Source organism: Oreochromis aureus, linkage group 18, assembly GCF_013358895.1.
Source record: "Oreochromis aureus strain Israel breed Guangdong linkage group 18, ZZ_aureus, whole genome shotgun sequence".
NCBI lineage: Eukaryota > Metazoa > Chordata > Actinopteri > Cichliformes > Cichlidae > Oreochromis > Oreochromis aureus.
Genome location: NC_052959.1, coordinates 26,708,683 through 26,720,880, shown reverse-complemented (window position 1 = coordinate 26,720,880; position 12,198 = coordinate 26,708,683). Strand labels below are relative to the sequence as shown.

Below are 12,198 nucleotides of genomic sequence, written 5' to 3'. Positions count from 1 at the left end.
TGAGATTATGATGTGATGATGATCCAAAGGGTCAAAGGTCAGTTCCACTGTAATGTCTTGTAGTCTTTAGACTGTAATTTGACATTTGATTGGATAGTGACACTCATCTTTAGTGTCTCCCTGTTCCTTCAGAGTGTTCACTACACATACCAGTCTGGACAGACATGGATGGAAAGTACAACTTGAGTAGGCTGATTGGTGTGATGTGCTGTTTCTATCTATCCATCCATCCACTCTATTCTACTTATCCTTGTCAGGGTCACATGGGGGCTGGACCCTATCCCAGCTACCACAGGGTGAGACGTGGGTACAACCTGGACAGATCGCCAGTCTGAAGCAGAGCTAACCCAGAGAGACAGACAACCATTCGCACTCACTCTATGGGCAACTTGGAATCTAACCTAACTCAGGACCTTCTTGCTGTGAGGCAAGAGTGCTAATCACCGCACCACCGTGCTACCATTTAGTATTGATGTTCCTGCATTCTCATTTTTTACTAATTAGTTACGAGGACCAACATTTAGACCAAAGTTGTAACAAGTCAGATTTCTTTAAGAACAAACAAAGTGAATGAAAATATAAAAAGAGCAAAAAATGCGCAAAAACTGCTTGGTGTTCAGAAGGCTCATGAATTATTACCTGTTGTAGTTGTAAGTATGCAGTTTCTATGGTTTTAGATGCCTCTTCAAGCTTATTAATACTGAGTTTCTTATTATTAGCAATCATAAATCATAGCCAAACTACAAATGATAGACCAGAATTCTAATAGATTCAAGTGCCCTTTAAAACTATTCTTGAACAACCACATTGTGTTGTGATAAACAGTTCCCCTGTAATGTTCCTTTCCCTTTATTCACTCAGATGTTCTGTCTGTATATTCTTTGGCAGCGTAAATGTAGACTAGTACTGTGCCAAAAATGAAAAGAAAAACAAACAATGGAATTTAAAGGGAGAGGGAGCCAGAGGAGGATCATGTTATTGGGTGATCCCTGAAATCTGGAAGCTCAAGAAAGATCCTTAAAGTGATTTTCAAGTAAACAGATAAGTCAAATGTTTTATGAATGTAAGCCAATAACTGGGGAAGAAACATGCGTGTGTCTGTGTGCGTAAGTGCATGTGCAAATGTTTTTGGCAGTGTAATTGTGTATATTTGTGTGATTGGTGCCTGTGCTTTTGTAAGTACGCTCATGTGCTCATGAATCTTGCGCGCATTACTTTTTTGGAGTGCCCTTGTGTGTATGAGAGTGTGCGTTTCTATATCTACGCATTGGTAATTGCCCCTGTGAGTGCGCGTGCGATTTCCAATAACTGCTGGGTTTGCTCAGCATCACCTCTACGGTTGGTTTCACGCTGCTTCTCTGTTCTGCTGGAGGTGTTTGTGAGGAGAAATAAAAGCAGCATTTGGTGGTGGGGGGGCACTGGGAAATCACGGAGCTACTGTTTACAGCAAACACACAGCAAAAACTGACGCACACAGCGGCAAAGTTATGATCTCCGTGTCTGTCCCACTGTGTCTGTCTCGCTAAGTCCTTTTCTGTCTCTCTCTGTCTGCTCTCGTGTACGTCTCTGTCAGTTAAATGCTGTGTGCTTTGGGGGCATAAATGTTACATAAATTATATTTCCAAAACATCAAATAAACAAGGATGCAGTAAGCATATCAACCCACAGGAATGATGCAGTCGCCCCTCACGGCCAATCAGAAACAAACAGGTCACTGTATTCATGACCTTTGTTTGTAAATGACTGGAGGGAGACATGGCTTTGTAATGTGACATACTGCAGACTAAATGTACCATAGATGCACCGCATTTCTGTAAAGAATATAACTATGGCTAAAACAGAGATTTGCACTCCGTCCCTAACTGTGGCTGTGTAATATATCTCTCATACATTATCAGAGGAATTTTTCAGGTAATACTTCAATTACCACGTCTGCGTCGTAGGTATTTGATTTGTTTTGATAACTGAAACGTTCAAACTTTCACATAAAAGGAAGATATTCTAGGTTTCAGCCTGTAGCTTGAAGGTTGTGAATTTCTGGACTCTACAAGTCAATAATAGATCCATAATTTTGTCAGACATCAAATATTTGACAGTCATGTTCATGCTGCAAAGTAACACAGCACTTTGCTTGTTAAGGCCCAAAAGCATTTGGAGTGGTAAATTAAAATATACAGCAATGTAGATGAATTATTTCTAAAACTATGGAAGCATAAAAAATGTATGCATGAAAGCCAAATTGAAAATGTTTTTCAGACACCACAATGATGTCTCTTAGACCATTTAAAAAATGTAATGCACCAACTAACTTACTGTCATGATAGCTTAAATACACTTATGTGATGTCTCACTCTCATAGATGACAGAGGCAGACCGCCTACCTCAGTAACTATTCAGAAAGTTATTACACGTTTTCTTCTCCTCCCAGTGTTATGATTTTATATATTAGTCTTATAAGCTACCAATATCACATAAATGCCTGGAGAGTTTATTACGAGTCATAATTTTTCTCCTAGTACTGGATGTTAGCCATGTATATGCTGTTTAATTTCTTTGCGTTTCTTTTTTTCCTTCACACACATGCACATACACACAAACACACACAAACACTTTCTTTTTCCTTTTCTCTCTTTGAGGCAAACACCTTTTTTTTGACTCTTCCAGCCACACTTTGCCCTTTGCTGCCTTTTTCGGAAATGGCAAATATATGCGTGCGGCGTACACAACACAACAATGACAGCTACGCATGCAGGCATGCGTGTAAACACGAACAATGCTTTCGCATACACACGTAGACACAGCGTGCTCTCTCTCCTGAGTGAGAGTGGTGTGTGGTAGTTGAAATGGGAGCGAGCCATAGCCCAGAGGCAGAGCTGGGACATGAATACAAGGAAAGGGTCAGCGTGGCAGTTTTTGGGGTGGGGGTTAGAAGCATGAATGCTTCAGGGTGTAGAGATGTGCAGTTTAGGGTTACAAACCTCGCAAACTGCCTTTTCATTTCTACATTTGCTTGTAGGAAATTGCATTTGGCCTCTGATGGCCACCTTGGAGGTCTTCGCTGTTAGGAATCAGCAGCTGCATTCCTCAGGGAGTACTGTGACCATTTCTAATAAGATGACAAGACATCCCACTTTAAAGTCAAGGCAGTTAAAATGTCAGCCGATTTCTTCTTGTTACAAAGACTTCCTTCCTTTTCATATTAACTCAAATTCCAAAAAGTAGAGCGCTGCATGAAAGTTATGATTTGATATGAGTGAGCAGTGTTATTGTTTAGCTCACAGGAGAAGAGACAGCGCTGAAAAGTTGATTGCTGCCTGAAATACCAGTTTTATACATTCCTGTCAGCTGTACTCAGCCTATTTCTTTCTGTTCTTTTTTTTTTTTTTTATCCTTGAGCTAATCAAAAACCTGTGAACTGCACTTGGAATAGGAAGTTATGTGATAGATTCACTTGTACTTATCACAGGAAAGACAACTGAGCAAAAAGGGATAGTGGCAAATATTATATGGGGACACACACCTGTACTGTGCAGCAGCGCTGACACCAAGTCAGGTTACCATCTTATTTCACTGTCAGCTGTCAAAACTGCAGAAGAGTTGCAGTTTTATTACAGGTACTACGGTTTCTTGATTTTTTTTTAATAGTAAAAGTCTTTTTCTAAAAAAGACTGCATTCATCGTTTGGTGGTTGCGTAGATTATCACTGTGATTGTCTGTGCAGAGCAAACCTTTGGCCGAACTCCTTCCTAAAGTAAATCAATGGGCTGACAAAATTTATGACTTTCACAAAGGAGACTACTGTCCATTTCCCCTTTAAACATTTTTTAACCACTAAAGTAATCATTCCCTAACCTTTTGGAAGTGGTTATTTCAACCCAAACAGCACCCTTTTTAAACTTTCTTCTTTCTAATCCTTTGTTAAAGTCTTTTGATTGCAGTAAGCAAGGTGCTAAGTCTTTTCTGTACCCGGCATATGGAAGGCATTGTTGACAGTGTCCGGGAATCGTGTTTTTCCATCAAGGCATCAGGTATGGAAGGCCCCCCGACAAAACAAGAGCCATGTGTATTCGTATTGTGTTGTTTCTTTGCAAGTGGCTTTTCATTTGGAGAAAAGATGAGTTTTGAAGTGGAAAAGACAATGCATTCAGTGTTATACAATGACAGCTGTGAAAGTGCTGATGCAGACCACAATACAACATTAAATATGCTCTGAAACATACATCAGCTTTGTGGGAGCAGTCACAATAGACACCAAGATATACACCATATTTCCCCATGATACCTGGGACAGCCTCCATACCACTGTGAGTCTGAATTAGCAGTTTTGGATGGATGGATGGATGGATGGATGGATGGATGGATGGATGGATGGATGGATGGATGGATGGATGGATGGATGGATGGATGGATGGATGGATGGCATACAACTACTTATCAAGTCAAGTGTCAAGTGAAAGCAAACATTTCTTACATGGTTAATCACCTGCATAAATGTTCACATGAACCCATGTCCTAGGTTACTCATTATGAAAGTCTATGAATTATTTGACAGTACAAATTCACTGGCTAAAATCGTCCTTGCTGCTCAGCTTCCCCCTTCAGCCTACACTTCTGTGTGAGATTCTAGTGCAGCTCCTCTAGTCCAAGTCAGCCACTGAATGTTAATATTTCAGCATTAATGCAAAACGTAGAATTTCTTTATAATACAGAAAGACTTGTACGCTTCAAGTAGAAATTGATAGGGCTAGTTAGATAGTGCTTGTATTGATGTTTAACAAAGCTCGGCCTGAAGGGGAAAAAAGACCAAAGTGAATAAAAGATATTAAAGGTATTACGGATAATATGCAAGGGCACTGTGGCTTTTATTGTGAATCTGTGTCTATTGTACCAATGGGTCATTATGCAATGAGAATAAAAAAGAGGAAGAGAAGATATGCCCAAGATTATCCCCAAGGGTAATGATGCAGGGATGTAAAGATGAGAAGGAGAGTGAGGAGGAGGCTGAGACAGAAAGAGACAATTGCAGCAGAAAACAGTGGATAGGAGAGAGGGCGAAGAAAAGTGAGAAATATATAAAAAACATGGAAAAAATGTTCATAGATACAGAGAGATAATGAGGGAAATACTGGAGTACTAGAGGGGTAGTGAAGTGAAGCGGGAGAGGAAAGAGAGAAGATGGAGGGAGGTGGAGAAACAACGAGCTGGGTCCAAAGAACAAAAGAGAGGAGGATTGAAGAAGCTATAAAAATTGTGCATTGCTGCATTGAAAAAAAATACACAAAGAAGGAGAGGAAATGAGGACGGAAAGAGTCAGACTGAATTAAAAGAGGTGGGCTAGTCAAAGTTAAAGAGGATGAACTTGGAAACACTGACAAGAAAAAAGAAAAAGAAAAAGAGATTTGAGGAAAATGTAGAGGCTAGAAAAAGAGTAACACGAAGATAATATAAATGTAGAGAAACTCACCACATGCTAGAAGAAATACACGGGGAGTTTGAAAACGGAGAAAATGATAGAGGGGAGAGAGACAGAGGTGTGTGTATGCTGTTGGAGGCAGCGGGTTGGTGGGGTATCCCGTAGGGTTAATTACATCTCTGTTCTCTGTCTGTACAGCTCTCACTTCTCTGATCTGAATCCCTGCTTCAAGCTGACAAACTGCAGACACACGTATTCAATCACAAATATGCACACAAATCTACTCCAGGCAGCCACAACTTTAAACCCACTGACGGGTGAAGTTAAAATCTAATGTTCTGCATTAAACTGTGAGAGTCCTTGAATACATTTGGATAAAACACTGACATGTGTTACCTACCACTGGCATTGTTGCAGAGCAAAAACACTTCCTGTGATTACACTGGCCAGTGGTTCTGGTCTCTTCCAACACAACGTTGTGCCCAGCCTCAGTGCAAATGCAGCTCTGGAGCACAGATGTTAAAGGTATTAACTCAGCCTCCAAAACAAAAACCACAAATGCACGCTGCAATTCAAACGCTGCAGGATCCACTGCTAACTTTCCACTGTAGACACCGACAGTCCTAGAGGTCTTAAGTTATTGCTCTGACTGATCAGAACTGTGCTGGGAACAGACCACACAACATTATACAGGTGGTTTTAATGTTGTGGCTGATCAGTGTATACCCACGCAGTCATACCCACACATTCATGCATTTCACAGCACACAAACAGAAATGTTTGTTGTCTCCTCCTTCATGTCTTTCTGTCACTACTTCTCTCTTTCTCTCTCCTACACAGATACACACAGAGTAAACACATCACAGCCGGTCCCGTGAGAACATGTGTTGTTCTGTACAGAGTTATACACGAAGAAGAGGGCCTTTGCTCATAATAGCTGTTAATTTTGCATAAATCATGCATAACATGACCCACATGTAAATCACTCAAGTTAGCAGGCACAACCCAGCAGCTCCTTCTTTTTCCACTCAGAAAGAGCAGCAGCTCCCACGTTCATAGTTTTATTTTAAGGTATTCTGTTTGACTTTCACTTTTTAAGATTAAAGACCTAAGAATGCACATTTTTACAGCCTGGGAACATTATCACCTGTTTTTCATAGACCAGGTATGAAAAAATGTGTTTCAATCAGAAGAACTATAGACAAAAGAAGATTGCTGTTTTTCTTTTCTTTCATTTTTACTTGGTGGAACTCTTCATACAAGGAAAAAGGAAAAAGACAGAGAGAGAGCAGTGATAAGACCCCAAGTACAGAAAAAGGCAAGAACAACATGAATTAGATTAGCTATAACATGAAAATTAGGAGAGTCAAGGTGGGTCTCTGGGTGGCTTGCAGCAGCTGTTTGAGAAATTTAAGCAATTTAAATATGGCCTGCAAGAACTAACATTAGAATGGATATTTTTGCCTCAGTGTCAGGGTTGTTTAACATATCAGAAGAAATAAAATCCATTAACATTCTATATTCATGTAGTAAATCATACTGTATATAAAAGTACATATGCTTTAATTATTTTGACCCGTGTGCTAGTGGATTGTTTTATCTCACCGTTCTAATAATATGCAGTAAAAGTAAACAGACTTTTAAACAAACTCTTAATCTTCTGTTATGTAGTGTATGTGATATTGCATGACTCCTTGCACGCACACACACATATTTTTCTTTCTTTTATTTGTGTTGGAGCGACTGCTTTCCTGTATGTTCTTTTTTACTCTCCCTTTTGGCAACCTTACAAGATGTGTTGAACTTGTGTTGAACTGTGAGTGATCCATGTGTGCACAGTGAGTGATAACAAGAGAGTGGTCGAGTTGTACCATGCACTGAAAATGCAGCACAGCTTCCATATTCTGTGTGTTGCATTTTGCTTGATTGCGCAGAAATCTGAGGGTGTCATTGTATCTTTCCCAGTAGATTAATGAGAAATTTAGGGGCTGAAAGTCGAAAGCAGCTTGGATTTTAACCAATGACTGAACTAATTAAAGTTTTTTTTACCTAGAAAATGCCAGTGTTTTATGAACAGTTTGCCTTTATTTGAAACTACTGAATACAGAAGTACATGACTCACAGCACTCTACTACTATGATTACAAAACTTTTTACATTAAGAAGAAATACAGTAGTATGGGAAAAAAGAGACAAAACAAACTAAAAAGGTGATACACGCTGTTAAATGTTTGCTATTTAAACATGTCATAAGAGCCAAAAGCTTAAAGGAGAATTAAAAAGTCTCAGGATGAGATTTTAAACTCTGATGAAAATTAGTAACCTGACCTCCCTTGGGGTTTCTATAACTTGAAGCAAAATAAGAGTGAACACAAAACCTAACAGGCTGTTTAAACATTTGAACTAAGTGCAAAAACTGTCCCTTCTAGAAATAATATCTCAACAAAAAGCACAACCAAGCAACAGCCACTTTAAGAATGGTGAAGTGTGTTAAGGCAGTTTTTCCCTTAAACTTCAAAATAAATTACACAGCTATCAGCTCACAGTCGCCACAGTTGTCTTCTTGAATCAGCATTCAAAAGGAAAGTTGACGAAACATCAAAGCTCTTCTTGTGAAGTTTTAAAATGTCCTGCCTTCATTAAACGAGCCTTCCGCACAAATAACATGACAAGTCATGTAATCCTCCTGACAAATCAGTAAATCGCCCTGTTGTTTGCACCTTTGTGGTTGAATCCCACTGAGATGTGTCCCTCAGAGCCACGGCTCGCTTTATTAACCAGTTTTGCCTTAATTAGCTAATAGGATTGTTTTAACCATGATCCAAGAACAGAATAGCCCACGGGAAGACAAACGCAAACTCTGTGGAAGTGTGTGTACGTGTGCACACATATACACACTTCCACAGACTGAGTATGCAACTGCATTTGTGTTAGTGATATAGTGCGTTTGTGCACGACTGCATAAATTGGTTGTTGCATGTGTGAAAAAGCATCTGTCTCTGTAAGTTTCAGTGTGTTTGTGTATGTGTGCACGTGCGTGTGCATGTGTCATCTAAGGCAGCGCAGTCTCTCTCTCTCTCTCTGCCTTAATTAACGTGCCTTCTTGCAAGACTTTCTCCAGAATATGAAACAATTTTACCTGATGATGCAAACGGCTGAAAATAGCGCCGGGTTAGTGCCTCGCCTCCTCACCTGACACTCTCTCTTTAAGCGAGCGCGTTAATGTATGCCTGCTCTACACTTGTAGTTTTCTATCTGTGTATTTTAGTGGCACTGCGATAGCCAAAAGGCTTATTTTGCTGCAGGAAATGTGTGTGTGTAAGCAAAATCCTTTGTACTGTGTGTGATGAAAAAGAGCAGGCTGTATAACAGCTTGCAATGATGTTCTTGCTACACAAGTGTTCGCTTACACATCCATGCATGTACACACACACTTTTGCACAGAAGCCTCAGTTCAGACCAGGGAAAACCAAAAATGGAGGCAAAGAGACAAAACAGAGAGAAAAGACACAGAGGAATGAAAAATATACAAAATTCAAGCAATGGACTCTCGACCAGCTAAAAAGACAATAATAATAATGAACACTACATATGCATGGAGTTCATGTTTATTCCTGTAAGAGAAATTTCACTCAAACCGGGTTCATATTAAAATACAGTCATAGTAAAAACACATAATAAAAGAAACAATAAAAACACCCTATATTCAATAAAAGCACACAACAAATTACCCAGCAACCTCCATATGGACAAACAGAAGTCAATAAGACCAGAGAGGGACTGTGTAGCTCGATACAGTGCAATAAAAATGCCAGCTCATGGCCAGTTCACAGTGAAAGGAACTTAAAATTGATCCCCCTCTCTGTCCCTCTGTTGCAGTGTGGTGTGTTCGTTTCTCCCAAGAGCCCGCGGACCAGTCAGTGGTGCTGGGAGAACGGGTGGTGCTGTCCTGTGTCGTCTTCAACTACAGCGGCATCGTCCAGTGGACCAAGGATGGCCTGGCACTCGGCATTGGAGAGGGTCTTCGAGGTAAAGGAGGGGAAAGAACAGGGACAGAAAAAAATGCAGCTTCACCCAACTGCAGGGATCAAAGTGAAGTGAAGAAGGGGAATAACTCAGCTACGGTTTTGGTTCAGTTTGGAGTGTAAGAACCCTGACAAAAGCTATTATGGTTGAAAAGTGTAGGGGTTTTTTAACATTAAGGGAATGAACACTGTACCATGCGAGAGAGAGCTAAGAGCGTGTGAGTGACAATCTGGGCAAAAATGAGTCCTGTATATCATGCTGAATTAGAGAAAATCCCTCACACTGCTGACAAAAGCAGACGCACATTCACATTTACATTTTAAGCCGACAAGCACATCCAGAATGACTTACTATGAGTGCAACAGTAGAATATGCTTCATTTTAAAGATGAAGAAACATCACAAGCAGCCAAAAGTGAGAGTCAAAGGGTCAAAGCCACAACAGAAACCCGTTTTTTTTTCGGTATACGTGGAATAATCAGATGAAACTCAGAAATGCAAAATCAAAGAATGAGAGGCCAGGAGAAGAATAAGAAAAGCAAAAAATGTCATTCTCAACTAACCTCACCTTCATTTTCTTCAAAATATGCAAACAAGCTTTTGACCACTGTGGCTTACTGAATGCTAGCATTGCTTATGAATAAGGCTGCTTATAGACCTCTGTCCAGGATAACTTTCAGGTAAAAAAAAGAGCTGATAGGCTCACTGAAACAGAATTAAGAATGTGCAGCATATCACCTATTCAGATTTAACATCCATATAACACATTAATCAGGTAACTACCATATCTTGTCACCTTCATCGGCTGTGCATTATTGATTTATACAAATGAAAGTGTTGGAAAGAAAGAAAGCTATTCCATTATACATAATATATAAACACATAAATAAAAATGCAAATAAGATGATTACTTTTACAAATGTGTAGTTTTTGAGAAGTATAGAAAACAGCATATAGAAAAAAGAAACTGATGATTTCTAAAAAACCTAACTAACAGTCCATGAAAGCTCCTCTCCATCTGCCCATTTTCTTAACTACTTATCCAATTCAAGTTATTGGAAATCAATCGTTTATTGTTTAAGGCTGCAGTTATACATCCCTACACACCAATTGGTAACTGGCTTGAAATCACTAGCTACTCGTGAAAAATGATTTTCCCTGGTCATTTGCTAGCAGTTACGGTGAAATTGATCGCTAAAATCCCCAGTCCCCGGACTAGAGACCAGTCAGAGACCCCCTGGTAAACACAGGCAGCTTCGGAATAACGTGTATTCCCAATCAGCTGTTGAGTCGTTACGAAAGGTTGTTTGCTGTCGATGGAGAAACATGTCTGCTAAACACGTGTTCGGTGCGGCACAAAAATCCTTGTTGCTTTTGCCGCTATAGCAGATTGCTGTGATCACCCATAGTTTTTATGGAAACTGCTGACTGCAAAACCTCGCCAACTGCTCACTTAGCTATAATGAAACTGCGAAAGGTGTCTTCAAGGCAAAGCTGCACCTACTGAAATGCGTTAACTTCAGCAGTAAGACAACTTTTAAGTGTCAAAAATTAAGTCAATACTTTTGACACTTTCATAAGTTTAAAAAAAAATTATTCTGTGATCATGATTTTTGAGTTTCTCCAACTCACATGTTATGTTAAATGAATAGGCTTTTTGAGAGTATTGCAAATATACTTTTGCAGTGTAACATATAAGGTCTAAGCAGTATGTAGTATTACTGATCCCTACTAGTTAGCCTGGGGGATGTACCAGACCGTACCAGCAGGTCTAAAGTGCTGTAGCTGTGGTGATTGTGGATCCAAAATTTAAATGCAGGACAAGTGAAGGAGTCTGTGGAGAAGGACTTTCAGCTGATCCAGGGAAGTTCTGACAAACCTTCAGACTACTCGGCAAAAGGAAAGCAAGTCTTAGCCCAGGCTATGCTTAGCAGTAATCCACACTGAGGATATTGTTTTGCTGTGGAAAGAGCACTTTCAGAAACTCTTGAATCCCACTAACACATCCTCTGTGGAGGAGGCAAAACTTCAGAGGTAGTGAAGGAGCTCTTAAATTCTCCATGAGAGTCTGAAAGCTCCGGACTTTGTTAAACCGTCTAGGCGAAGATGCATTTTCATGTCGTGTGGAGGTCGGGGACAGCGTCTGTATAACAGGAAACCAGAATAAGGGAGAAAAGGTCTGCTGTAATTTGTAATGTAACTGCTCAGCATGCCTGGCTAAGCTCATATATGGTGCTCAAAGGGAGGTTCTGATTGGCTGTTCAACTCTGGACTAAGGATTAATCCTGCTTCACTCCTGCCATACCACATTAGACTAACTCTTAATGCTGGAAAAGTTACTGAGGTGTGATGGAAAAATTGTTCTTCCAGTTTACATGTGTTTTATACATGTGTCAACTGAAGTATCAAGGGATCAGTATTTCACAAACATTGTACCAGAGCACTTTGGTGGAAAGGGAGTTGAGCTGGAAGGTGAAGCTTTCTATTAACCAGTCAGTCTTCTCACCTAGGGTCAAGTTTTGAGTAGCAACTGAAAGAATAAAGGCTGCTGAGGTTCTTAGATGCAATGTGAAATATTTTAAAATACCAAGGGGTCTTTGAGAGGACTTGGTGCTCCTTCGTGAATGGATCGAGTTGAGCCGGTCCCGGGTACTTATCTAAATACCACTTTAGCAACTTTGACTGGATGCTTTCACAGTTGATTTTCCATCTGGTATGTGACCCTGTGATTCATAGGGTAGACCCAAGACAGATGATACAA

The 12,198-nt window shown here is 40.0% G+C and overlaps 1 protein-coding gene across 2 annotated transcripts in view; it reads left to right on the top strand.

The window, feature by feature from the left end:
• Positions 1 to 12,198, top strand: part of kirrel1b (kirre like nephrin family adhesion molecule 1b) — a 78,802-nt gene that overhangs the window by 40,589 nt on the left and 26,015 nt on the right. For both annotated transcript variants that reach the window (XM_039602383.1, XM_031754928.2), the window contains exon 2: positions 9,292 to 9,441. In XM_039602383.1, coding sequence (XP_039458317.1) covers positions 9,292 to 9,441 — 150 coding nt within the window. The remainder of the gene's footprint in view (positions 1 to 9,291; positions 9,442 to 12,198) is intronic.